The sequence below is a fragment of the Syzygium oleosum genome, unplaced genomic scaffold, assembly GCF_021117445.2.
Source record: "Syzygium oleosum isolate NSW1041296 unplaced genomic scaffold, Sole_v2.1 Sole_v2.47, whole genome shotgun sequence".
Taxonomy (NCBI): Eukaryota; Viridiplantae; Streptophyta; class Magnoliopsida; order Myrtales; family Myrtaceae; genus Syzygium; species Syzygium oleosum.
The window spans coordinates 462496-490337 of record NW_026607531.1 but is presented as its reverse complement, the minus strand read 5'-3'; the positions used below and the strand labels follow the sequence as shown (position 1 = coordinate 490337).

At 39.4% G+C, this 27842-nt stretch overlaps 3 protein-coding genes across 5 annotated transcripts; all 3 read right to left on the bottom strand.

Moving 5' to 3' along the window:
* Window positions 1-431: 431 nt before the first annotated feature.
* On the bottom strand, window positions 432-22534 carry LOC115687992 (leucine-rich repeat receptor-like serine/threonine-protein kinase BAM1). Of its 2 annotated transcripts, XM_056306755.1 has the most exons (3): window positions 19598-22534; window positions 18478-18761; window positions 432-764 (listed from the first exon to the last, which is right to left on the bottom strand). In XM_056306755.1, exons 1-3 carry the CDS (start codon window positions 22170-22172, stop codon window positions 654-656), a joined length of 2970 nt encoding a protein of 989 aa, XP_056162730.1. In that variant the 5' UTR covers window positions 22173-22534; the 3' UTR covers window positions 432-653. The 2 variants fall into 2 exon arrangements, with proteins under 2 accessions (XP_056162730.1, XP_056162729.1); XM_056306754.1 differs by lacking the exon at window positions 432-764 and having other exon boundaries at window positions 18352-18761.
* LOC115666890 (equilibrative nucleotide transporter 3-like) lies at window positions 4612-7597 on the bottom strand. Its single transcript, XM_056306756.1, has 9 exons — window positions 7525-7597; window positions 7286-7390; window positions 6598-6753; window positions 6325-6468; window positions 6098-6203; window positions 5589-5752; window positions 5339-5493; window positions 4982-5240; window positions 4612-4892 (listed from the first exon to the last, which is right to left on the bottom strand). Exons 1-9 carry the CDS (start codon window positions 7564-7566, stop codon window positions 4782-4784), a joined length of 1242 nt encoding a protein of 413 aa, XP_056162731.1. The 5' UTR covers window positions 7567-7597; the 3' UTR covers window positions 4612-4781.
* Window positions 15292-17197, bottom strand: LOC130136655 (uncharacterized). Of its 2 annotated transcripts, XM_056306758.1 has the most exons (4): window positions 17082-17197; window positions 16833-16988; window positions 16655-16723; window positions 15292-15943 (listed from the first exon to the last, which is right to left on the bottom strand). In XM_056306758.1, exons 1-4 carry the CDS (start codon window positions 17188-17190, stop codon window positions 15870-15872), a joined length of 408 nt encoding a protein of 135 aa, XP_056162733.1. In that variant the 5' UTR covers window positions 17191-17197; the 3' UTR covers window positions 15292-15869. The 2 variants fall into 2 exon arrangements, with proteins under 2 accessions (XP_056162733.1, XP_056162732.1); XM_056306757.1 differs by lacking the exon at window positions 15292-15943 and having other exon boundaries at window positions 15959-16723.
* Window positions 22535-27842: the final 5308 nt, after the last annotated feature.

Sequence of the window (27842 nt, the reverse complement as noted above, 5' to 3'; positions counted from 1 at the left end):
AAAAGTTCCATATAATCGAGGGAAGTTTTCAATATAGCCCCTAGAGCTTTTGGCCCCTTGTGATCAAATTGACGATGGTCGGTCTACATATCTTTGGACCGACAATTGACGTTCCTCATGGTTTTCGTTCAGGAGCTCATCCTTGGAAAGTTCATACATGACTCTGCTCTTCCCGTCTCTGCTAAAGTTGCATAGACTATGAATGATTCTAAATGGTGTTCTCCTGGGGTTTGATCTGATGATTTGGTGAATGTATTGGCTGCCATTTGATGGCACTCTTTGACCACATTCTGATCTGGAGGACGGAGTTCTATGTACAGCTTCTGTTACTCTGGCCATCGCAATTGCCCGACTCAGTTCGAAAAAAAAGGGATTAAGGTGGATTAGTGCATAGAAATATGGTTTACTCTCAATGTTCGGAGATCTGTCCAAAAAGTAAAAGAAACGAAGACTGGATCTTGTTACTCATAATGTTGAGAGCTCACATAATTAGTGCAGAGTAATATGGTTTACTCTCAATGTTCGGAGATCTGTCCGAAAAGTAAAAGAAACGAAGATTTGATCTTGTTACTCGTAATGTTGAGAGCTCACACACTTGGTTATACAAAAATCCCACATTGACGCTCTAAATTAGATGAACAGATATTTTCTTTTTAGCTCGTGAAGTACTTGGCAAAGGCTGCTGAAGAAGAAGTAGAGCAAGAAGAGGAGGTGAAGTGATCTTGAGGCTGGTGACGAGGGAACTCCGAGAGCATTTGAACCACCTCCCTCATCGTGGGACGCTCGGTGCTGTTCTTTTGGACGCACAGCATGGCGACGATTCAAATCTGTCAGCTCGAGCGAAACCACGCATACCCTCGAGCATCTAATCCCGGACCATAAACCAACTGAGCTCGAGTTTGAAGAACTCCAAGTGCTTAAAGCCGGTTCGGGGGACTGGAATCCTTGCTTCAGCGAGAGTGGGACATCAACATCGCTTACAGAAGAAGATGATCCAGGAATCATAGTGCACAAGAGTGCAATTCCTAGAACAAGGAATCGGACCCTCATTGTTTCTCAAAGAAAATGTTGCTTTCAAACATAGGTCACGAGTGTTTAGACAAAGTGCTTGTACGTTGCTGGGCTTGAAGAGAAGCTTCAGATGGGTGTGTGATCAAAGCATAAAAAAACTGAGTTTTATCGGGTGTGTAATCCCCCCCTTTTTTTTTGCTTTCCCCATGCCAACTTAAATATAATTCTTTATAGTTAATTAAAGTTATCAATCTTATTGTCAATTCTTTATGGCGTTATGGGAATTGAAAAATAATCGAACCATAGTGAAATCTTATTGGACAAATGTGAATTCTCTGCTCCACATAGCCAGGGATGCCAATCGAGACGCGGAATTAGATTGACTCTCTTTGCCCGAATTGGCTTGGTAGGCCTCCCCAGTCTCTTTGGTCTTGTAATGTTTCGACTTTGAACCCTCGTTTGATTTATGTTTCGATTATTAATGAAAGTTATGCCTTTTACGACAAAAAAAAAAATGAAGGTGTCGCAACCACTGATACAAAAATCATTTATATACCTTGCCAGTTGATAATTGATTAATACACCAATAAAATTTCAGGGCAGATGATCTCCGTTCTCATTGGACATGTCAATGAAGTCTTTTTATCTTGTGCTTGAAAGTTGAAATCACCCTCTAATCAACAACCATCAAAGTCGTGTTACATAACAATCCGTGTAAAATAAATTAGTAGCATTGCCTTTTGTTCCATGGACGAAAGGACTCGCACATTTGGAAAGAACTAAAGGATTCAATTGCACACGTCAAGAAAATTAGAGGACTCAACCGGGAAAGAGACCGAAAAACCCAATTGCCTGTATACCAGAAATTATACGACCATTGCTTAGCACGACTAGACAACATAACTTAACTTAGGATACTGACCATAAAAGTGTTGACCGTTGATCTTTTATGTATTTTGCAGACATTAACTTTTCCACGTTTTAATTAATGCAAGGAATAGTAGCAAATTATGCAAATACATCAAGGTCGATCTCTAATTTCTAATGCATTACATCCTAGTTATCCTTGGGGGCAGTGAGGCCAACCGTCCTTTGATAATTAACTGTACGGTCGAGCTATTTCTTTTTTTTTTTTTTCGAAAACGAATTTTATTCAAAGAAAAGAGTTAAACATCAAAGCCCACATATTGAGATTCATGATTAAGCAAATGCAAAAGAGCTGTGGATGTGTGTAGCTGGTGTGCGCACACACTCTTCACCTCAAATACAATGGCAAAGCATATTCATAGGTTCTATTCCTTTTTCCACACCACCCCCGCTTGATTATAAATACTCAATATCTTCCCAAGCTTTGTGCATAGAAGCGATTGCACTTAACTGCACTACAAACTATGCTGTGCACTTTCGCTCTTGAACCACAAAAGATTAGCTATCCCCATCAGTCCGTGAGATCTGCATTGTCTTTTTAAACCTGTTCAATTATGACCAATAACTCATATTTGCATTTCTTAGTTTGTTATCCCGTTCATTCACATGCTTTGCCTTTTGTGAGTCCTCACTTGTGGTCTGGAACCAAGTTTAGGCAGCAGAAGTGCAAGAGGGACATTCGAATTTGGGAGGACCTCTGTGGTGAGGCCGAAAGGGAAACAACAGGGCGCAATCTTTGTTTTCTCGAGTGGCTAACCTTAGTTTTATTGTTGTGATTGCTCAATTGTACTACATGATTCTTGTTCTCTGAGAATTATTTTGGCTAATGTAAGGGCTTCACCGCTCTTCTCGAGAAAAAAAGTATAATCATTTCGTTTGAGTCATGTTTAATGCTATGTTTTTTACGGTTTCAAGTGACTTGAGAAATCTCATATCAAATTTGCAAGCTCAATTCAAACATCTCAAGGTCGCTTTGGGTCACGCATTCTCTTCTAGGTATGTTGAAATATGCTTCGTAATGATGGCATGAGAAGTGTTTGATAGAATTATTCGCACTTGGTGGACTTTTGCCTCCAAAAACTAGAAAAAAACAAAAGGGTACGTGACAAACTCAATTTCTTGGGAATTTGCATGTTTTGTCCTTTTGGGGTGCCGGTGGTCCATGCTAAAGTTTTTCACTCACTTCCTCTTCCCAATGTAAGCATGGAATATCATCTATTATTTATGAGCTTACGCATCCTAGTCTGGACACATACAAATAGTATTGCAGCATCAATAAGTGAAGGAAAATATCGATTGACAGGAAATGGACTAGGAAACATTACACGTAGTTACTTTATTTTTTTGAACAAAAATCATCTGAGACACGACAGATTGCTTTCCAAACGATCAATAACACAAAGCAAACAATCACAAATCTAACAGATGCATTTCGTCAAACAAATGGTGAGCATCTCGGAAAATGATTTTATACGCAATATTAATGCAACGTTTCAATCCAGATGCTTCTAGAAAAGGTTTAATTCATATCAGTGAAAAGTAGTTTCAATCCCGATCACTTTCCAAGCAAATAGCGACATCGACTTCAAACTCAACTTTCATTTAGTGAAATAAGCAATGCAGAGTGTTTCGAACCTTACGCTCATATATCATACAAACAGTTTACAGGTAAAAATTCACACAACCAGCGAACACAAACTTCAAACACGAGAACATGTTTCAATGACTTATTTGCACATGAGTTTCGCTCAGGCATTTCAACGAACATATGGAAGGCATCTCGGTTTAGTGATCGAGATGACAGAGCGAAGCAGCGATTTCAAACCATACGACCACAATATCATCAAATGAGGCTCAAATCAATAAATGGATCGTCAATTGGAGACTATTTTCACGTAAAACACAACTAGAGTTCTCGGCCTCAGTCTCGCACACATAAGTAACGGAAACAGAGCATAACCAATAATACCTTGAAGAAAAGCAGCAACAACAGACCATGTTGAACGGACGATCAAATCGGAGGGAGAAGTCGTTGGAGACAATGACGATGGGAATGAAAGATAACCAGAGACTTGGCTTCCTTGCAGCAGTCGGAAGATTAGGAGCTTCAAGTGAGGAGTCGGAGTCCGAGGCCGATCGAGCTTCAGCCATTGCTGATTTTTCTCAACTCAAGGTAAGGTGTGTTTGACTGTGAAGTAACAGCGATACGTACAAACTTTTTTTCCTTACTTTCGACCATGACATACATCGCTAATCAAATGAACTGAGCTAGAGGCGGGCCAAAAGCAGAGTGGGAGGCACAAAGATGGGAGCATGTTGTACTTTGACAAATAAGCTAGAAATCAAGCTTTTTCTGTGCATGATCGATTCATCTGAGCTGTAGGAGAACTAGGAAGGCTGAAAAGGCTGTCATACATATCGCATCCAGTTGAAGAGTGTTCTAGGCGACTTGTACTAAAGTTCAAAGCAGCTATAAGATTTGAAATATACCCCAAGTGAGGCTTTTCAAAGATAAATACTATATAATGACAAAAGAAGAAGAAGATAAATACTTCAATGTAGTGAAGCTATAGGGTTTTCCTTCCAGAGGTTTGAGTGTGAAAGTACAAGCAGCATTGTCGCCGTAACAAAACATTTACTATAATTGATAAATTCAAATAAAATACCATTGCATTCTACTTGCAAAATTAATGGGCATTTACATATAGAGAAAGGAAAATGTGACTTGTACTTAGCCTAACAACTAAATGTGTCCTTTTCAATATATGCGAATCGAAAGAACCTCGAGTGAGATCATTTCCTTCCCTAACGAAAGTCATCCTCATGAAAGTGATGACTGCTCTCTAAAACTTGCCGTTGCCTATCATCCACAACCAGCCTAGAGCAACTCCCGTAAATGTCCCACCCAAGAGAAACAACACAAGCAAGTTGCCCAAGGTATTTTGCTCCGGTCCCTGAAAAAAGAGCTCGACCCATTTTGAATTGTAAGAAGAAATTTTGCTAAAATGAACACAACTCAAAAGAGATAAAGTTCGGGTCAAACCTTGTAGCCCTTGGGTGCTATTGTCATAACAGAGACAGTAAGATAACCATGGGTCAAGCCCAAGAAAGAAACGAGCATTATCATCCACCCCTGATCACCATACTTTGCTGTGAAATAGAATGCAGGGACAAAAAGGAAACGTGCAAGAGTCGCTAACATGAAGCCCTTTCGGGACTCTAACTTGAGCCAACTGATAAGGGGAATGTACTGAGCTATGAAATCCCATACATTGTAAATAGCAATCAAAACTAGTGAGTACCTGAAACGGAAGTGATGAAGCAAGATTCTAGTGAGTGCACAAACCTTTGCAGAGGGCGACATTCATTAGAGAAATCGGCCTCTGTTACTAGTACTCACCATGATCCCAATTGGTGTGTTCCGGTGTTCTCATAGAAAAAGCCCGGGAAGATTGTCAATGTCAAAACATGTGTAAGATATAGACCAATGGCATAATCTATATTTTGAAACAACAATTGTTTGTTGCTCAATAGATCATCTTTAGAGCCTTCATCCTGCCAAAATTTCAAAATTTTCAAGGTTTCAGATACATTGAAAGGAACACAAATTTAAGAACTACAACAGAGAAAGTTTCACCGCTATGATGCACCTGTCTTTGAATTCCAGCAGCAGCAAGGTCAGCCGACACAGATTTACACCCTTCCGAGGCCGCCTTGGAGCGGCAGGACTTTACAACTGGAATCTTAGCGAACCAAGTAGCATACAGAATGATGCATATAAACTCGAAGAACGTAGAGATTGCCAGAAACAACACTGAAAAATAAATTGAAGATTGATGAGAATAATTCTGCATATTGCTTTCACTTGACAAAGCTGATTATTGCACCATGAGTTTCCTCAGTGTATAGTCAAGGCACAACATAGGAAAGTGGGTTTTACCTACTTATTGATAATTCCTTAAAAAATGAGATAAACCATGGTATGACATAAAGCCTAGGTCCTTAAGGATTACATGATATACGCACGTGATCACAGATGCTATCAAGTCAAACCAGACTTTCTCGAGTGTTAAAATTCCACAAACAACAAGACTTCTACATGACCGGAAGAATTTAGAAATTGATAAAGATTTTCTAGTGACGACAAGGAATTACATACTAGCTCCCTTGCGAAGACCGTCATGAGTCTTGTCAAAGGCTGCCTTTGTCATCAACCTCAAAGCAGATGTTAGTGCTCCTGATGCAGCTGAACCAGCGAAATACGACTGCATAAATGAAAATCCTTCATAATTTGAGGTAGAAAGACCAAGATCCAACTTGAAAAGATGTATCTTTAAGGGAATAATTTGCAGAAAGAATGAAATAAAACAGTAGGAGACTGCCCACCTGCATGAATTGAGGACACATGAAAGACAGATCGCCGACCATACCACCCTGAACTTGAGCATTGGCCACTCCAAAACAGGCAACGAGCACACATATACCGAAATAAAGCCCAATTCCCCCTTTCCCTGATGTGGCTAAGTCCAACTATCATGTATGAAATCCAGCAATGGAGTTAATGTAAGATACCAGAATTCATGGAAAATAACATGAATTAGATAATTGCGCTAGTAGGATCACCAGGAATAGAAAGACTTATGCCTTCGGACAACTTACAACTATGAGAAAGAGTGTACTTAGAGTGAAAAGAGTGTATCCAACTATATTCCTCTTTCTTGTGTCAACTCTGGATTCATTGTACACTAAGATAGCCATCGTCCCAATTGCGAATGGTTGATAAACAACTGTAAGCACTCTTGAAGGATGATAATGCTTCAGCCAACACAAAACATGTAGTTAGAATAGCGCAATCAACCTATGACTTCATATTACACTAAGCAAATTACAAAACGAAATAATTAGCAGAAGAGATATCAAAAAGACAAGTAAACAGTTTGCTAGTCCTAAAATAGCACTTGTAAGATGATTGTGTTAATTACCCATCCGGATGTCACCCAGCATTGTGATGGTTATATCAACCATATAGCAACAAACTCTTATTGCTACGACTCAAGGGATCAAGAAGATGAACCTTGGCCATGATGACAATGGTGAAATCACGGTACAACAAATCAACTTGATTAGCAAAATTCTCTAGACACACCTGTTTTCTAGTCAGACAGTGTTGAATAAACAATTATAGAACTACAATTCTCGGAACTCAAACAGAGTCAAGACTCTTCCAAATCAAATCAGACAGCTAAAGAGAACAAAAAGTTCAATAAATATAGATCACAAAACAGAGCGATCAGGGTATTAACTTTAAAAGAACGTGGGAAGTTGAGAATAATCCGCAATTGATTACCGGGAACACTTTATAGTAATAATCTCCAATGGTCAGAATACTGTTCCAAGCCACAAGAGACCCAAGTCCAAGCACCCAACAGAACACCATTGCCTTAAACTTCCCCTGAAAAACAATTTGGTACATTGACTCCAACATGTCATCAAACAGGCGGAGGGCATCGATCAAGATAATACCCATGTACCAGTTTTCCTAATAAAACTGTAAAACAAGACAAACGAGCGCATGGAGACACAGACCTCAAGTCGAACTGGAAGCCCCGTTTCAGCAGCATTGATCATTGTTGCTTCCCTGCAAAACTCACCAAAGAAAACAAACTCAGCCCACAGAAAAGTTACTTTTGAGTCTGGTCAATCAAAAGCTGTATACCTAAGAGACTTTGAACGGTGATCACTTGGGGAGCGACGTGCTTACACCGAACAGCAACTTAGACAAAAGGAAGAATCTGTCTCTTTTTTCTGTACGAAGAAGAGCGCGCGGAGAAACTAAAGACGGCTGGGAGGAATTCAAGGAGGATTCTTTGCCCTTTTGAGGTGATGGAATTTGAAGTGCATCGAGATAATCTTCTCTATTTTTGAAAGACCTTATTCAATCAATATAGTCTCCGAGAGTGTCTAAAAGTTCACTTCTTTGTGAATAATGTTAATCATTTAGGCTTAAAACAAGAATTTGATAATGAAAGCCACAACTCAACCCACCGTCACTTCCCTTCATCTAATCCGCAAAAGGAGGCCATTAGGAATATAATTGTAACGAACTCACCAACTAGACCTAACATGTTATTTCTAATTCAAAAATACGAGTATCTGATCTATTTTGAAATTTCGAACTCGAATTCTGTAAAATTGGAAAGATTAGGATATAAAAAGCATGAGACATTTTATAGATAAACATCTGACTATCTTATCCACGTTTAAATAATGACACTATCGATTAGTTAGGATTAAATCATATATTTATCTGAAGAATGTATATGAATTTTCACGAAACCTTTTGAAAGAAAATTCGAGATTAAAATTCTATTTCAGCTTTTCTTTTCATACAATAAAGATACCCCTTTTGGAGTTTCCTTCAGGTCAATCTCTCAAGTCTTTGAAGATGTGCATATCTTCCTCTTAAGAAGAAAAATCTTCACAAGCATTTAACACTTTGTGTATCGTGTAGGAGAGAGTGATGTGCTGCGCATATCGTTGGAATTGCGCCCAGGTCAATAATCGAATGTCAAGGATTATCGACTTTCATTCTGGTGTCGACATGAGCTCGGGACCCAAGACAATATGCACGTCGCTCGGTGCTCTCGGTCCAAAGTAACAGCGAGATGGAGAGATTTCGACTGGGCAAAACCAAGCAAGAAAGCAAGCTCTGCCGTGGAAGGAAGGAACTGGAGCGTCACATCTGAAGGGCGGAGGCAGTGATATGGAAGCAGCGACAACGATGACGGCATAATACTCCAAAATGCATCATTGCCTTAGCGTCGTCGCGGAGCCACATCATTTGGGTGATGTGGCATTGGCCAATAAAACATTGTCATAGTCCCACAAAGTTTACCCCAAAATATGGATAAGGTAATCTTTGACTTCCCAAATAAATTGAATCAAATTTGCGCTTGGTAATGCAAGGTCTGAACCTAATGACTCAAAGCCTCGCAAGCTTAATTCGAGTAGCTATGTTGGTTCTCTAACTTTCTTTCGGCCGAAGTGCCTTTTAACTTAGACTATTTATTGCATTGACCCCACTTCTTTGTATGTTAAAAAATATATGATAAAGGGTTGTCTTGAAAGCCTTACAAGCCTCTAAAATACTTACTAGTCTAGAGAACGCGACCCCTCGAAAAAGTCATGGTCGATACTGAGAGAGTTTGGAAAAACGAATGGCATGGTGAATTAAGTTTGTATTCTTATTAGAATGCTACATCTTAATAAATATGACCAAAAGAAAAGCTTTTGAAGTCTTTTTAGACGAAGCTGAGAGAAATAATAAAGGAAGGCTAGGCCCCCTTTTATTGGGTCTAAGTGACAGCCCAATGGTCTTACCAAATGGGCTACTAGAAAAAAAAAATGGGCAGATGACCGAACTGGCTGGTTTTAAGGTCTGGTCCGCCTTTTTATTGAGTAATTTGGTTTTTAGCTAGTCTTTCTTTCTTTCTTTTTTAAGAAAAAAAATTGAATTGTCGACAAAATTTCATGTGTCAACACTCCTGGGTCTAAATTGGAACAATAAGTTCCTTATGTGTGGATAAAGTTGGATATTATTGGGGAAAATTTTCAATATAGCCCCCTCAACTTTCGGTTCTGTGTTAGCCGAGCCCTTATACTTTTTGATTCTTTCGAGCAGGTGTCATGTATTTTAGGATTTTATCAATTATAAAATTGCTGACACTATATGTGCACCACGATGAGACCTTTGGTGCGATCTTGCAACTCTTGGGTCTAAATTAGAAAAATAAACTCCTTATGAGGGAATAAAAATTTTGATCTGATTGAGGAAATTTTTCAATATAACCCATAAACTTTTGGTTCCGTGTTGGCCGAGCCCTTTCATTTTTTATTTTTCGAGTAGGTGTCGTATGCTTTAGGAATTTGTTCCAAAACTTCCAATATTCTCTTAGACAAGTTTGTAGACAAAGTTTTGTCGATGGCATGCACAAAGCAAGCAATAGGTCTCTCGGTATCACTTGGCTGGTTCAGAATGTAAGCAAGTCATGATTAATCCCATTTACCAGAATTTTAGAAACCAGATTTTGTACCCTTCTCACCATCTGGACTTCATACTCTTATTTTACATGCTCCCTCATTCTTATTCTGTCTCTAAGCTCCTTTCTATTTTGCTTAGCCTCCTCGCATCCCTCGTTATTTGGAAAGTATTCATCATGAAATAAGCTACTATCAGACTTGCTCTCACTTTAATTCACATGTTTTTAGTTCATGGAGGTCGCTAGAGTAATCTTGAGATGCAACTTCACTACTTTCCCTCCGACCCGCTTCTCCTCCTTGTAAACAAATTTGTTATTGCACATTTGGTTTGATCACAGTAATGGTTAAGGTTATGATGTAATAGCTATTACAATTGTAACGTAACTAAGCTATAATACCTATTGCGCTGTTTGAAAGAGAGAGAGAACAAATGTTTACTTTTTTCCCATGATTACTTGTTCAAACCAACTACTTCAGCCAAACCAACGTCCTTTCCTTACCATTGTGCTGGAAATTTCACGTGCAATGTTCTTGAATGCTACAAACATGCATTTTTCTCGGACATATCAGTTCAGTTCTTTTGGAGAAAGCAATAAAGGGAATGTCTCCTCAACCATCCGAAAGCAAACATCTCTTAACTGTATGTCAAAAAAGGAGACTTCGCTTCAAATGCCGCCGACGTGGGAACAACATGGACGTTAAAATAGAATATCCTCGTAATCTTCGACTTCACATCAAGCACAGATCACGGCACCGGAAACAAACTGAAGTCGGTTTAAACTACGAGCCAAATCCCAAGAAGCAATCCGCGATCAAAAGAAAGTATTGGTCTTGCATGAGGCCCGGCGTGGAGAATTCAGAATTTTCTCGGAAACCGTCGCGATCTTCCAGGTTTGGACGGCTCCTCCCATCGTAAGCGATGGAATTTCTGCTGCTTTGAAGTGCATTGCCATTGCCGGTTGCAAGACGAAGGAAAAGCTCAACGCAAAGAAGACCGACTGAAAACCACCATTTGCTTTGTTTTTGCGTGCTTGAAAGTAATCTCCTCCCCCCCCACAAAAAAAAAAAAAGAGGGCGTGATCTAAATTCTAGTTTGACAAGAGGAAGGGGGAAAGTTAAAGAAAAATTTGAGAAAATTTCCGTATTTATATAAATTTTTTTGGAAGGTTTGAATTTAGGATAAAAATATTTCGAGATTTGAATTTTTTTAGGAGGCTAGGAAAAATTAGATTACAATTATAAAACATGTGAGAGATTAGAGAATTATAATTCACACATTTGCTCACAAAATCAATATTTGCAAAATAAGTGTTCAAGGCTATTTAAAATCCTTTAAAAGTAGAAGATTTTTTTCCCCACTTTGTATAATACTATAAATCATGACTAACACCAGAGAATCTAATGCATGTGGCATTGCATAGGCAAATTCAAGTGAAAGAGGCCGCACTATGACGGAAATAGCAGCTAGCTCTACTCTCAATGACAATCACGGGTGCGTAATGCAAATTGACTTTGGTATTCTACGAGCTGAAATTGTGAAATGTTTGCCACATTTTCAGTTCCAAATTATGGTATGTTAGGACAATATCGAGAACTCTTTTAGAGAATATTTAGCTGCTATTTCATCAAGGAGTTTGTCTGATCATAAGGACAAGAAGTTTGTCAGATGATAGAAAAACAATTCAAATAAAGTATTCTAAAAAGAAAGACGCGAGTTAGAAGACTGATATAAATTGAAGATACAATAGATTGATATAGTGGAACACTATCATAAATACTATAGTGATAACGACATTTTCCTTAGAACTCTGATTTATTTGTAGAGCCTCACCTTCAAAAAAGAACCTAAAAGTGAAGGCTACTAGACCAATCATGCTGACGATAACATGTGTGTTACATTTAGATCTACAAAAGACTAGAGTCCTATAATTTGTAGCCACGCAGGCATCATAATGTAGGCTCATATGGTATTATGCACACAATCACATCTGTGGCGCGTGTGCTTGGGAGACATGTCTTCACTTCATATGCTTGAAAAACGACGTGGAAACCTTAACTTCGCCCTTAACATCGAGTTCCGATGATATGCTTAAATCAGATGCATTGACCCCCAGACTACACGGATCACAATGTCAAGAGACTCCACAGGCAAGTAGCAACATCAATGAGAATCATAATCGTCAACATCACACAATAGGTTGGAACTTGCATTTTGGCATATCATATGCCCAATTGTGAACAGGAGAAGACTGACGAGATGCCATTTCAAAGTTCAGTTTACAGGCATTTGCTCCTGCAGCAACAAACGAATGATGGAGCTGATGACTTCATTGCTAGCAAACATATCCTGAAAAACATGGAACTGCATCAGCACGATGTGTATTACCATGTGCAGTAATAAAGAAGTAGAGATAAGAAGGATACTCTACAATCTGCATCTATGCACATCTAACGAAACTATATGGTAGATTCTGAGCACAAAATATGCATATGCTTGCAACTAATTCTTCCAATTCATGTGAAAAAAATGTATGATGCTCTTATGTTCGTATCTTCAGTGAAACATCTTTAGCTTTAAAGAAAGCAATAACGGTCATTTCTTCCGACTTTTGGTGCAATAGACCAAAAACGAGTGTTGTCCACATTTTGCTACGGACTTCATTGCACAGGTTTCTTGTGCAATGATTTAACTGTGTAACGGCCAATCTAAATACATCTTATGAACAGTAAAGTGGTCGATGCTATACAAGGCAAATGTGGTCCACTTTGTCACGGTCAGCATCAGGATAAGCTTCCAAATTCAGACAAAACTCATTTTGAATGAAAGGCCTGTTCTATCGAGGCTATCTCCTATGATGAACTAAAGAAGTTGCGAAAGTCGATGCATCAGTATGGTCTTGGCCTACAACTTTACACTGAACTCTTGCCTTTAAGAATAATGATGTGCTTATCAGATTGTTGAGGAAAAGGACAAAGCAATGAGGAAAAAGGAATAAGCCATAATTTCATCTTTGGCATTATTGCCCTAAGAAAAGAGAGGTTTGTGGCAAAGGACGGAGTTACTTTTATCAATTGTACTTTTAAGTAATGTGGTATCAGATTGCTTACTTTTTCATACGATTTTATTTTGGAACTCACTAAATCTTGTTTGAGCATGCTTTGAAACATGAGAATTTTGGATAGACTTAGAAGCATAAGTGAACATTCCACACAGATAAATTCATTCAAAGGCAGTGCAGGTAATGACTTAGAAGGTGGTGACTTAAATTGAAATTACGTCTCCAGTTCAAAGTAATCTCGAATTGGAGGCCACACCGACCACTCTTTCAGAGCCTTATTCGATCTACATGAATGTATTGATTTATGTGCATTTAGGCCTATTCGATAATATTGAGGAATCAATGCTAAGAACTTAGGAACTTATCTTTAAGTGTTAATAATCTTTAAGTGTTAAAATAGAAAGAAAGAGTTGTTTGACAATCACTAGATATCTATAATTTCTTTCCAAATATAGATTTGCGACCATGATTGGAAGGTCCTAACCATATAGTTGACAAGATTATAATTATCACCAATTACATCTTCTACTAAATGAATTAGGTGACCCCCTTTTTTTATGTATTAGATAAGTCAAATTCTAGCTTAATTGAATCTTTTAAGTCTAAACTAATTAGAGTTATCTAACAAGCTGAATAGCATTAATTGCTAAATCTTTAATTTTCAGCACAAGGGCTATCAGCCGGTTGACAAGTCAAAAGTTTGAATATCATGTGTTCTTGAAAATAATAATAATAAATGCCACTAATTTGGTATGTGGTTTCTTAAAGAAGGTTTTGTATTGATTAATCAGGGAGTAGGTACTGTTTTATAGTTTTGCTCAGTAGTCGTTCGATGGCCCGTTTGCCTTGATAAACACATCCATAAGTCTAATCTAATGGACAAGGTCTCTTATGTACTTTGCTTGTATGTATTCCTTTGTTATCTTAGCTATTAACTAATGTTTGAGCATTTAAAAAAATAATTTATAATAGCTATTACACCAGGTGAGGAGGTTCACCACTTGAACCGATTCGTCGGCGCTTTTCAGCCGGAAAAGCGCCAATCGCTCGGTTCAGGGAGCCTCAACTCACGTCTTTCGCTCTCTCTCTCCTTCTCGCGATCGTCCTCTCTTTTCTCTCTCTCTCTCTCTCTCTCTGTGGCATTTCACCAAGCACCTTCTATTCATAATGATCAGTTTTTTTTTTCTTTTTGTTCATTGATTTCCCACCAAATTCTTGTTACAACCGACCTCCAAATCGGTTATGATGAATAACCGATGATGGCTGGAGATTCTCCAGCTGTTAAATCGGTATTTCGCACGTGTTTGTGGTGGGATTAAGGCCGGTGAAGTTGTGGGCATGAGCTGACTTTTCTGGGTTTGTAATGCTCTAGGTAAGTCGGGTAAGGAAGAAGACTGACCCGGGTCGGGTTGGGTTGACCCGGTCGACTCGGCAGACCTGGGTTGGTCTAAATTCGCAAATTAAGCTCAATTTTGACCCAATTTTCAAAATTAAACCCCAAAATTGAATTCCGTACCGCATTTTGAACCCAAATATGTAGTTTTCCCCAATTTTCGACAAGATCATGTCCTAGATTTTTAACTTTTTGTAATCGGGTTATTGAGGTTTTGTTCAATTCGATGTCCTAATGACCTGATTAGGAAAAATTGGTGCCAAAATTGAATTACCCACATCTGATTAACCCTAAAAATGATGATCTCATGGTTCGACAATTTCATATTGGGCACGATTTCCAATTTGAACTCAAAATGTCTAATTTTTAATTGAATTTTGGGGTTTTCTTATTTCTTTGACAAATTATGCAATTGGACCGACCATTATGTAATTCAAGGTCCCAGAATCATTTGTTGTGAAGACACTATGACTTAAAAATGACTAGAAAAGATTTAATTGCATTTTTGGTTCAATTCGGGTTTGATTTTGCCCAATTTTGGGAAAAGCCCATACTCGATTGAAATTTTTCAAAATTGATGATGAATTAATGAAATTGGAGTTAAAATAATACTAATGAATATTTTTATGGAATTTTCTGATTCCATTTGCTATTTTTATTGATTTTCTCACTTATTTTGACTAAAAGAAATTAAAGGAAAATGCAGGAAAATGCTAAAAAAATTATTTTTGGTTTAGAAGTAGGTTTCTAGGCTTGGCCAAGATTCCTAGTCCTAATTTTGAGATTTTTGAAAATATAAAAAAATGAGCTAAAAATCAGGTTTCAACAATAAAGAGCGCCGAAATCGATAAATGCATACACTGAAGTGCAAGAGAAGAAATGTCAAAGATAGTTGAAAAGACCATACATATGAACCGAGCAAACTCCCAATTAATAGCTCATGATTCATAGCAAACTGTTAAGGGATACCAAATGGAAGAACCAGTAGCAGTTCAAAACATCGCTTCATTCAATCTAACCTACATAGCATAACAACATCATACAAGACTTGCACAAATGATACCATAAGCTTGTGAACATCAGTATGCATCAAATCCCCAAAAAAAATAGGAAAGAAAGGAGAAAAACGGTTTACTTATACAGTAAAAGTCATCGGCAGTGGTACGTTCTATGTAGCCTCTGATTCACTGATGAGGAAAACGAAATTTAAGAACCATGAGTCATGGATGAATTTTTATAAAGATGGAACGCCTGCCAACATTGATGCGTTTCGCTTTGATCATATGCCCTCTCTCTTAAGTTATAGTCCTCAATAAAGGTATAATTAGTGCTTCAAAACGAAATAAGCATAGCTAGCGCTCTCTGGCTCAAAATAGAAATATTGCATATACAAATTGCTATAAAACGTATAGGGACACAAGATGAAAATATCCGTAGCCTTATCGTAAAGTATCTTGATCAGTTTTTACTGGCAAATTAGCTTGTGCCGATCTTTCTTTGCCATAGAAAGTAACTGCAAAACCCCGTAAGATGGTAAGCTGGGACTTTGCCTACGAAGAAATATCAAGCATACCTCCACAAATTGGAATGCTCGAATATGGCGAACACCCGTATCACCATAAGAATTAACATTGCTGAAAATAAGAACCTAAGATGAACTCTACCCAAAAGAATTAATATATGAGGATAAGTGTAGACACCTTCTCCTTCACAAAAAAGGACCATTCTTCATCCATTTTACTGTAGGACACCATGAACCTACAAATAAGGAGCTCGATATTTGCACTCTTTGTTGACATCCAACTTCAGCAGACAACTAAGTACCACTCAACTAAATCCTCACAAATAATTATCGTAGATAATAAGGATAGAAGGCCAGTCGGAATTCCATCGACATCGAAGACGAGGCTACGAGGATGACTGTAGTAGTCCCCATCCTTCTAATTGGAGGGGACTGTTCATCATCCTATTCATATAGGACCACGGGGATACCACACATCAATAGCTCTCAATGTGCATCGTTTCATGTAGTCCCAACTCCAGAGCAAAGCATACGGCTAACCCAATCCCACCACGAACTGAAACTTGAGCTGTAACTAGCTTAGTACACAGAGAACTTCCGCGGACACGACATTACCCAGCAAATTTCAGCAACCCACAGACAAAAGCGGAATTCCCATTCTATCAGAGGGGAGATGCGAGACAAGAAAGAAGCCACACGCACCGTAAATCATCAACCAACTTCCTGTGCCGGTCGTACGCATTGAGACCTCTGGTGCGAGCTTGGTATTGCCTGGAAAAGATAATAAAGAAAAACGAAACGAGATAGCACATAAGAAGTGCATGAGCACGAGGACGAAAACCCAACGTTGGAGGAGGCAGAAAGTAGTGGGAGATCATACTGCTTCCTCTCTTCCCTGTCGAATATCTGCGACTTGAGAGAGCCCAAATACGACCATCTTGGTTCTTCTTCCTCGGTCGCTCCGAATCTCGCTCATTCATCGCAAGAGGAACAAGAAAATATCTGCGAATCTCGAATATGTGCGACTTGAGGTACTCTATGTACCTCAAGATGAGCAGGATGGTTCAGCTTCTTCAATTCTTTCAGAACCGCAAGCCAATCGGCTTTAACCGGGCTTCATCATCCTCACCCCAAGCAGCCAAAACATCCGACAAGCTCGCCCTCCGAGGATCGAAACATACGATCTGCCTCATCAACGCCCCACGCCTCCTTGTCATCTTGAAAGGAAGATTGGACATGGCGATCCTCTGCTCCTCACTTGAAGATGAGGGACCAATTTATCCAATCTTTCTTGTTTTTTGGGGGCTGATTTGAGAATAAGAGAGGCGCCTCTTCTAAATTTTAGACCCCGTATAGATTTTTTTCCCCCAATTTAGCCCTTGAAGAGTATTTTTAAGGCATAAAGAAAATACGAGAAAATGCAACGTTGCTTGTCACTCAAATTAGACGGGCTTAACAGAATTACCCATTTGCACGAAATTAAAAAAAAAGCTATCACTTAAGTTTGAAGAGCTCGATTGCACTTTAATTACAATTTTTAGGACTTTGCAGGATAGAATAAACGATTTTATTTATAATTATTGCCGTTATCTTATACCTTTTATAGATTGACCAACGCTATATGCGCACTATGATGAAATATTTGGTATAATCTTGCAATGCCCGGGTGTAAATTAGAAAGATAAATTCCTTACGAGTGGATAAAAGTTCCATATGATCGAGGGAAGTTTTCGATATAGTCCCTAGAGCTTTTGGCCCCTTGTGATCAAAGTGACGATGGTCGGTCCACATATCTTTGGACCGACAATTGACATTCCTCATGGTGTTCGTTTAGGAGCTCATCCTCGGAGATTTTATCCATGACTCTGCTCTTCCCATCTCTGCTAAAATTGCATAGATGATGAATGATTCTAAATGGTGTTCTCCTGGGGTTCGATCTGATGACTTGGTGTATGTGTTGGCTGCCATTTGATGGCACTCTTTGACCACATTCTGATTTGGAGGACAATGTCTATGTGTAGCTTCTGTCACTTTGGTCATTGCAATTGCCAGACTCGGTTCGAAAGAGGGGATTAAGGTGGATTAGTGCAGAGTAATATGGTTTGCTCTGAATGTTCCTAGATCTGCTCTGATCTCTGATCTCTGATCTCTTCTTTGTTTTCTTCTTTTGGTCGAAAGAAAATCTCTTCTTTGTTTACTTTGCGAGTGATGCGATGAGTCTTGAGCGCACCTTTTGCTTTGCCTGTGGTTTCTCTTGACAGCTGCGGAAAGAAAGAGCGCTTTAGCTTATATTAAAGAAACGAAGACTTGATCTTGTTACTCATAATGTTGTTACTCATAATGTTGAGAGCTCACACACTTGGTCATACAAAAATCCCACATTCACCCTCTAAATTAGATGAACAGATTCTTTTTTAGCTCTTGAAGTTCTTGGCAAAGGCCGAAGAAGAAGAAGTAGAGGAAGAAGAGGAGGTGGAGTGATCTTGCGGCGGGTGACGAGGGAACTCCGATAGCATTTGTACCACCTCCCTCATCGTGGGACGCTCGGTGCTGTTCTCTTGGACACACAGCGTGGCGACGAAGAAGACGTGCACAGCCTCGTCCTTCGGCACGAGGCTCAGCCGTGGGTCCACCACGCGGGTTGCCTCCTCTCTCCGCCAGTTGGCGGTGGCTATCTTCGTCCACTGGACGATGTCCACCCCGTCCCCGAAGTCGCCCACGGGCCGCCGCCCCGTCAGGAGCTCCAGGAGCACGACCCCGAAGCTGTACACGTCGCTCTTCTCGTCCACCCGCAAGGTGTATGCGTACTCTGCAATAAGAACGGATTTTTCCGTTATGAAATACGTTCAGTCAGTGACCTTGAAACATTGGTGGGGACGATTTTAATGTTATTTTGTGTTGTGCTGTGTTTTCTTCGAAGCTTTCAACGCTACGAATGATGATAATCATGTCAAATAGGCACGTTGTCAAAGTTCCACTCCATTTGGGTGGGTCTAAGTAGATGGAAAACGGCCACTTTGGATAAGCTTTTTGCTAGTCTTGCCGAAGTGAATCAACATGAATTGGCACGCATTGATGTTTCTTGATCTTTTGTCGTGAACTGTATGATTATAGTTAAAGAAACCACACCCCACATAGCAATAAAGCAAAAGGGAGTCAATTAATTCAAGACAAAAGCCAAAAAAAAAGGGAAAAATAAAGAAGAGAAAAGCAAAAGGAGCCAAAATCATAAATTATTGTTCTTTTTTAAAGGATTGAGTTGGATTGCGCAATGCGCATGTCTGTTTGCTCTCACTGCACTCAATGCTCTGTTTAACGTTAATGATACATCAGGTACCTAAGTTGACGCACTTAGATTCCGATTTACATGAATTTGACTGGACCATGGATCCCGCTCTAAGTACTACCATTGACTAAAGATTTTGAGTGACTGTGTTGTTGAGTGACAATTTCCATTTCCTCTCTTCTTCGGGTCAAACATATCAGAAATGTTGCGTAGATTTCAGAACTCAAGACTTTAACTATGCAGAGACTTTGGGTCAGAGAATTGTTCTGATAGTGTCAATGTGGTTGATCCGTAAAAATGAATACTCTAGTGAATTGCCAATCAACGAATGATAATGAAAGATTTTAAGCGTGGCATACCAGGGGCAATGTAGCCGTAGGACCCCGCGATCGCTGACATGCACTCCGACCCTCCACTGTCCGCCAAGAACTTGGCCAGCCCGAAATCGGCGACATGCGCCTCATAGCTGGAGTTCAGCAGGATGTTGTTCGACTTCACGTCTCGGTGAAGGATCAGTGGGCAGCAGTCATGGTGCAGGTAGCACAAGCCTTTTGCGGCTTCGACCGCGATCTTGTACCTCAAGCTCCATCCTAGGAACGCGCCTTTCTTCCCGTGCAGCGTCTCACCTAGGCTCCCATTTTTCATGTACTCGTAGACGAGGAGATTGGTTTCTTTGTTCGAGCAGAATGCCAGGAGCCTCACGATGTTCCTATGCCGGATGTTGCCGAGCGTTTGGATTTCTGCTCGGAAGCCACGGTCATGGCTAGTCGTGCCAAATCCTAGGAGTTTCTTGACGGCGATCTCAGTGCCGTTTGGCATTTTTCCGTGGTAGACGATCCCGGCTCCACCTCTCCCTATCTCATTGCCGTCTTTGACGCATTCCAGGACGTCTTGCACCGAGAACTCGAGCTTCTGAAATGTCGTCATCTTCCACGAACCGGCGCCAGCCTTTCTTTTAAAAGACCTGGCTTTGATTATGGCCACCGTGGTGAAAGCTAGGGAGCATATCAATAGGCCGACCGCGAACATTAACTTGAAATTGAAATGACTTCTGGCGGATGTGCTTGTGAATGTGGTGAGATTGCATCTGATGTCTAGGATAGAACCACAAAGCCCTGGATTGCCCACGAAGGAAGAGGCGTTGAACAAGGCAAATTGCCCAGATTCAGGTATTTTACCCGAGAAATAGTTGAAAGAGAAGTCTGCAATCGTGAGGCTCTGCATTGTACCAATCTTTTTGGGTATGCTCTGGTTTAAGTGGTTCCTAGAGATGTTCAGGTAACTGAGGATAGGAATCTTGGAAATCGTGAGCGGGATCGGACCAGAGAGGTTGTTCTGGCTGATGTCTAGGTACGTGAGATGGTAACAGTTCCCAATATCCGGTGGAATCTCGCCTGACAAGAAATTCTGCCTCAGGTCGAGCTTAACCACCTGCCTCAAGCCCCCTATAAAAGCCGGGAGCGGACCTGAAAATTGATTCCCACTGATGAGTACGATTTGGAGGTTAGAAAAGTTCGAGAGTGAAGACGGAAGAGGACCCGAAAGGAGATTGTTCAATAAATTGAGCTCGTTTAACATCTCAGGCTTCGACGACCTGTCGCCATTCTCTGGCAAAACTCCTGACAGGTAGTTGTTCTGCAATTCCATGAGTTTGAGCCGAGGCAAGTAAATGAAGCCATTCGGAATGCTTCCATTCAAGTAGTTCTGCCCCAATCTCACCTTAACTAGGCTAGAGCATGAGCCTAGAGCTTCCGGGATCGGCCCAAAGAGGAAATTGTCAAACAGGATTAAGATCCTGAGCCGGTTATGTGAGCACAAATCTCGAGGGATCGTGCCAGTGAGCTTGTTGGTGGACAAATCGAGATCCTGAAGCTTCCCATTCCTGCCAAGATTCTCAGGAATCACACCAGTGAAGTTGTTTGTCCATAGGCTTAGAGTTTCCAGGTTCGGAAGGTCCGCAAGGAACTCAGGAATCGACCCATGTAGCTTGTTCAAGAAGAGGTTAACAAGTTTCAGCTTCCGGAGACTCGCAACCTCCGATGGTATCTCTCCGGTGAGTGAATTGAAAGAGAGATCAAGATTCACCAAGCTTGTCAAGTTGCCAACTTGCTTCGGGATCAGACCCGAGAGAAGATTGAATTGTAGATACAATGTGTATAGCTTCTTCAAATTCCCCAACTCAGGTGGTAACATGCCGTCCAATTCACACGAGGAAAGATCCATGTGAACAAGATTTATCAGATTGCCAAATTCTCTAGGAATGCCTCCTTCAAAGACATTGTAGTAGCCCAAGTAAATCTCTCTGAGCTCTGTCAAATTTCCCAACTCGCTCGGTATTTTTCCATTCAGCCCATTCCCCGCGAGTGACAAGTACTCCAGAACCACTAATTCCCCGTAACTTTCTGGGATTTTTCCCTGAAAGTAGTTGCCTCCGAGGCTCAGATACCTGATTTTCTTCAAGTCAAGAACACCCGTTGGCAATAAACCCGTGAAGTTGTTATTATATGCATCGAACACTTTCAAATTCGCAATACTAGAGAAGTTCCAGTCCAAGTTCCCACTGAACTGGTTGTTGGAGATGTTCAGGAACTTCAAACTAGTCAAGTTGGCGATCTCGATCGTGCCACTGAAATTGTTCCCAGCGAGCGAGAGCTCGACAAGGCTATTGAATCTTGAAACAAGAGGAGAGACGGAGCCGCCCAAATTCAAATCCGTCAGCTCGAGCGAAACCACGCGCCCCCTTGAGCATCTAATCCCGGACCACAAGCAAACTGAGCTCGAGTTTGAAGAACTCCAAGTGCTTAAAGCTGGTTCAGGGGATTCAAATCCTTGCTTCAGCGAGAGTAGGACATCAACATCGCTAACAGAAGAAGATGAACCAGGAATTATAGTGCACAGGAGTGCAATTCCTAGAACAAGGAATTGGACCCTCATTGTTTCTCAAAGAAAATGTTGCTTTCAAACTTAGATCACAAGTGTTTAGACAAAGTGCATGTATGTTGCTGGGTTTGAGGAGAAGGATATGGGAATGACATGATACTGAGTAGCTTCAGATGGGTGTGTGATCAAAGCATAGAAAAACTGACCTTTATTGGATCAAGTGGCTCTCTCTATCTCTCTTACTTTGGCTTCTCTATCTATCCAGCTTCTTTAGACAGAGGTTGAAGGAAGCAAATGCAGCAGAAATGAAAAGAATACCAAAAGCGGAGCTGCTGGCTAAATTGAAGGTGAAACGAGAGAGAACATAGAGTGAGGTAATTGATTGGGCATGAAAAAAGAAAAAGGCAGGTTGGACATCATAAATTTAAAGTAGAGAGAGAGAGAGAGAGAGAGAGAGACAGTGAGAGGGAGAGATTACAGCATTGCCGTTTTAGCTTTTGCTAAAGGGGGTATCTTTATTCCTTTGAGTTGGATGAGGGACAATGGACTTTGCAACTTTGATGCACCTGACACTTTTATTTCCCAACGACCCTTTAAAGCATTCAATCCCATGCCAATGACACTGGGGAAGTCCCAGTCCCGGAGCAAGAAGATGCTTTCACTGATGGCAACCTACACTAGATAATGCCATGCTTTCCTTTTTCCTTCAATTTTCAGTGATTCAAACAAGGGAGTTGATTTTGGAAAACAAAATAAATATATAAAAAAGTGATAAAGGGTTATTTTTAGAAGAGGATTTGACCAAGCTTAAGCCAAGGTACAATTAATAAATCAAATTTGAGGACCCAGCTGCAAGAACCATACAAGTTAAGTATAAAATGTAGCTTTATCCCTATCTATTAGCTAGTATGAGGATTACAGCAAGAGTCATGGTTGAAAATAAGTACTTACTCAACATATAAACTTACTTCTTTGACCAAAAAAAAACATATAACTTACTTTTGTTAAGAAAATCATTTTAATTATGAATGAAAATAATTATAGATCAGACAGACTAAAATTGATAAAAGTTGAAAGAAAAATGAGAGAAGGGAGATGTTTTGTGCATTTGCTTATGATTAAGTCATTTGTACCCACCCAGTCATCTTGTTCACGCACAAACTTACGGATTTAAGTGGGGTCGTGGCGGGATCGTCTTTGCATGGCATCACCGCCGGTTTGAGCCCTCCAGCTTCGCGACACCTCGATTATCAAAAAAAAAAAAAGTCATTTGTTGCACAATTACTGTCTCTTGCATCATCAATACTTAATCATGATTCATGAAAATGTCTGGAGCTTTAACTTGGTGATTCGAAGAAAATTGAACGGCAACTTCAGCAATAGCAATGAAGAAAAGGATAGAACTTTATATACCATCGATGTGTCACTAACTGTTCTCAAATGTGTATACGAAGAAAATCATTTCACTTTTACTAAAATAAAGTCCTGAACACGTGTCACATTGTAACACACTACTTGTCAGAAAATCAACATATAAAATAATAATGATAATCTATTATAATTATAATCATTTTTTTTTGGTAAAGATTATAATTATTTTTATAATCATTGTTAGTCCAAAAATTTGTTTTTGCTGCGGGTCACATGGAAATGTAGCAAACAGCGTGCATGGAGAACCATGATTTCACATGGAGTAGAATTGGGACACCCATCATCATTCATAATTCATCCTCCATATCATAGCACCATGAATCATTGCCGGCGACATGTGTATACAAGAAGTGCACGTAGGAATCAATCATATGTACGCAACTACGCACGAACAGACTAGGCATTGTCTGTCAAGTGATGATGAAATTTGACTCTAAGCAAGTCATATCACATTCTAAACCTCCGACAGAGGAGACCGGGTGCTGACACATTTTACTTTTCAAGCGATCAATCGGGTCAACTTGACTTTTTAGGTCGGGTCTGATATCCACCAAATTTAGTCCACATCCTTCTATCATAAGCAGGTCATTCACGTTAAACCGATGATAACCAACTCTTTGGTATCTCCCTAATCCTTGTAAATATCTCCGAACATAAGTCAAGCTTACTCAGGTTTATGTCATAAACGTATATTTGTGTGTTTCGACGTATCTACACAATGGAATAATCTTGCAAAATAGAATGCTCTTCTAACCTTCCCTGGCCCCAAAAATTCTCGAATGACATGGAGATCCGTTGCCTCCAACCAGAGTGATCTAACTAGCAATTACAAGATGATCATTATATTAGTACGGGAGAATCTCACCTATTGTTGTTGTGTTAGGGAAGGACACTTAAAAAGAAGGGTTTTCCTTCACCGGACAGGACAAGACAATGCTTCTAACTTTTTTCAATTTTTATGTCTTTATCCTTATAAACAATTCTTTCTAGCTTTAGTAAAAGAAAGAAGTGGTCTCAAAGGCAGTGCTGGGAAAAAGAAAAAGCAGGGCACACATGTATCTTTGCTTTTGATCCTCCACTTCAATTCCAATCCTGAGAAAAAGCTCAAGGGAAACAACTCCATGCGTGAGCCTGTCGTTCTTGGAGAAAAGTGCTGGGTATTGAAGTTCTTTATAAGATTCATTTTTCTCATAAGCAGTTATTTGCGCATAGTACCCGTAGTTAGCACTATAGCTTGTTTCCAATATTCAGAGGCCAGATCGAACCAAGCCTCCGCAATTTTCAGAATCTCATTGCCGAGTGGCCTATTATCCCTGATCTAACAACGCAATTCAAACAAAAATGGAATTATGATTCTGGGATCTTGGGTAGAGTGGGGCGATATTTCAATAGGTAAATTATGTAAAGAGTGATATACATATTGCTTATTCTAGCAAGACCATCTGTTAGAGCCATTGTTAACCATTAGTATCCAACTTGTTATTTGAGGTGCAAAACAATCGATGAACAAGTGAAAACCGTCTTGTCCAAACTCATTTTGGTTATCATAGTAAACTAATTTCGAGTAACCGTGATGGGCCCCGTCAAAAGTCACCTTCTTCGAGACTACTTCATTCATCATGATTGATTCATTCCCCCGTATTGGTTACGAAATAAGATCATACGACTCAATGAAGATCATCTATAAATTCTTGTCTCTTGGGTAGCTATGCGTGATTTATGCAGACAAGAGATCACCAATCATGGGCATTCCACACATTGGGCCAATCGACCCATGTTTTAGTGGGCTGGTCCATTTCTACTTTTTGGGGTCAAAAAACCCATTTGAGTTAATTAAGATTAAGAAGCATAAAAGCTATTTCGCACTATAGTAATTTTTAGAGTCCAGTAAAATATCCGAGTCCGATAAGGAAGAGGTTAGATTCTTTTTCGGCCATAAGAGAAAACTGTCCCATTTCAATAATTTATCAAATACCAAAATAGAAATATGGGCCATGGGCCTCCGGCCCATCTCTTCGTAGGGTGGAATATGGAAAATTGGTTTTTATTTCACATTTTATATTCGTATTTCTTAATATTATTATTTGAAGGGGTACATTTTCTTTCACGCAAATAGGCGGAAACTTTCCTCCCTTTAGTTTGAGGGTTGCAAATTATAAATATCATCATATGCAAACTTGAATACAATTAAAAGTGGGTGATGTCCATATTTGTAACCCACCAATCAAAAATATGATTGGATAAAAATATGACCCTTACTTAGAACATGTAAATCTAGCTACATGTTGAGGTAAAAAATTGTGTGCAGTTTCAATTGCAAACAATCCAAAATGAAGTCTACCTCTCTAGTCAAATCAAAGGCATACCATCCACTCTAAAATTAGAGAATTCACAAAGTATTACTTTTTCGGAGACTCCCTTGGAATTACTTCACAGTGTTCTTGGCACAATGACCCAAGGGGCTTGTGTCAAGTAAAGAGTGGAACATGAAACCTCGCTCTAGTTGAGGTGCCATATCTCGATTAGTTTACCTCGACCAATCCTTTTGGTTACCATGTGCATTATCTATTACCGATTAACCTCGAAAGCAGTTTCAACTTCAAATTTTATTAAAAAAATTCCATAAAAATTAATGAGTATTATCAAAAGAAGAATTATGATCCTACACTATGTTATAAGGGACCAGACCAGATTCTAAATATGTCCGGAAGACAAAAAGTTGATTACTTAATCTTTTTCACTTTCTAAAGTGGAAGTCTGATAGTTATTTTGTTACCCAAATTAAGTTCATTGTGCAAAACAAACACAATGTTCAACCCTTTTTCTTTTTCCTTTAAAGCGTTACTTTTTTCACTTTTTCTTGTCAGAGACAACAGGCGTACCCTTCTGCTGGTTTTATTAACTAAGCTTCTAGCAATTCAAGGACCTGCGCATGCCTAATCAAACCTAATAAATTCACTTGAAATTATAAGTACATGAGTAATAATAGGTCAACTAGTGTTCATAGAAGAGTCAAATAATCTCATAACCTAGGACCAACCATCCTTTCATCCAAAGTCAAATAATCCATCCGACACGTATGGCAAAACAAACCCCAATCTTGTAGCCACCCTCTCTAAACCAAATTTCATAACGACAAACATCACTTGATAAGCGATGATTTAAGTGATATTACCTTGAAATAGTTTAATTCCTTGAGCAATGAGCCTTTACCTAAGTCTCAGACAAGAACAAAAATTTGGGGAACAATAATTGTGCGAAAGAAATTACAAAAATAGGTAAATGATTGTGTGATCGTACACAAACTCACCTATACACCTTCTTTTATAATGTCTTTTTTCACGTGCCCATTTTCTTTCTTGCAACTAATCATATCATTTCTGATAGTGCATAGCTGGAAAAAAAGAAAGAAATAAAAAGTACCCAACATTGATTCTCTCTCCCCCACAAAATAGCGACCAAAATAGATAAATAAATAAATCTGTAAATTCATAATTTACCATAATAGATTATTAGTTATGACTGTGGCCTTCTATAGAGGTCCATGATTAATAAATATATTAATGCCACTATTTTATCCTTAATTAAACACATGTTTATGTACATTACAGAGAGCCTTTAAATATTTAGTTTAGCTTGAAGCTGAATGCTATTTGGCCATATTAGCTTTTCCTTTCTATTTTCCTCCTCTCTTTTTCTTTTTTTTGGCCTTTTGATGCAGTGGAGAGAGAGTAGATAATTGGGCAATGTTTGATTCTGCCACATATCTTATGATGATACCCTAGAGATTATGCCGGATTTGGATTCGATAGCCATTAATGGCCCTAACCAGCCCTACAATCCAAAGAAGATTATAATAAGGAAGTTTCACAGCATGGTGATGATGATTCATTTCAGCTCATAATGAACTGTAACTATGCTTATTCACCATCACACAAACCACCCATTAATCCCTAATGATACATTAATCATACTTTAATTTTTCTGTAACTACATAATCAGTAAGGTGTCTGCAAAAATAGGTTGAATTTAAGTGAGTTAATGACCTTAATTAGTCCTAAGGATCATGCAGCTTTTGCTTTATTGTCATTTCGGTTGAGAACTGGTGGGGATCATGTGGTCTGAATGCTATGAAGTGATAGTTTAGTTGACCCAATAATGTACTAATTGAATTGTCTTTATAATAAAGGACAATATGTATTATATCAAACGTAGGATCATTCGTGTTTAAGGATTTTCAGACAAGAAGGTCCTCGGCCCAAAAAAAAATAAGAAAAAGAAGGAAGAAGAAAG

Coding starts and splice junctions, on each gene's coding strand:
- LOC130136655 (XM_056306757.1), bottom strand. CDS start 17,190: ATGTCCAATCTTCCTTTCAAGATGACAAGGAGGCGTGGGGCGTTGATG. Junction 16,989..17,081: donor GGATGTTTTGGCTGCTTGGG/GTGAGGATGATG, acceptor TGAGGTACATAG/AGTACCTCAAGTCGCACATA. Junction 16,724..16,832: donor GACAGGGAAGAGAGGAAGCA/GTATGATCTCCC, acceptor TATCTTTTCCAG/GCAATACCAAGCTCGCACCA.
- LOC115687992 (XM_056306755.1), bottom strand. CDS start 22,172: ATGAGGGTCCAATTCCTTGTTCTAGGAATTGCACTCCTGTGCACTATA. Junction 18,762..19,597: donor CTACGGCTACATTGCCCCTG/GTATGCCACGCT, acceptor TTCTTATTGCAG/AGTACGCATACACCTTGCGG. Junction 765..18,477: donor AGCGTCCCACGATGAGGGAG/GTGGTACAAATG, acceptor ACGATGAGGGAG/GTGGTTCAAATGCTCTCGGA.
- LOC115666890 (XM_056306756.1), bottom strand. CDS start 7,566: ATGATCAATGCTGCTGAAACGGGGCTTCCAGTTCGACTTGAG. Junction 5,753..6,097: donor CGGTCTTCGCAAGGGAGCTA/GTATGTAATTCC, acceptor TTTATTTTTCAG/TGTTGTTTCTGGCAATCTCT. Junction 4,893..4,981: donor TAGCACCCAAGGGCTACAAG/GTTTGACCCGAA, acceptor CTCTTTTTTCAG/GGACCGGAGCAAAATACCTT.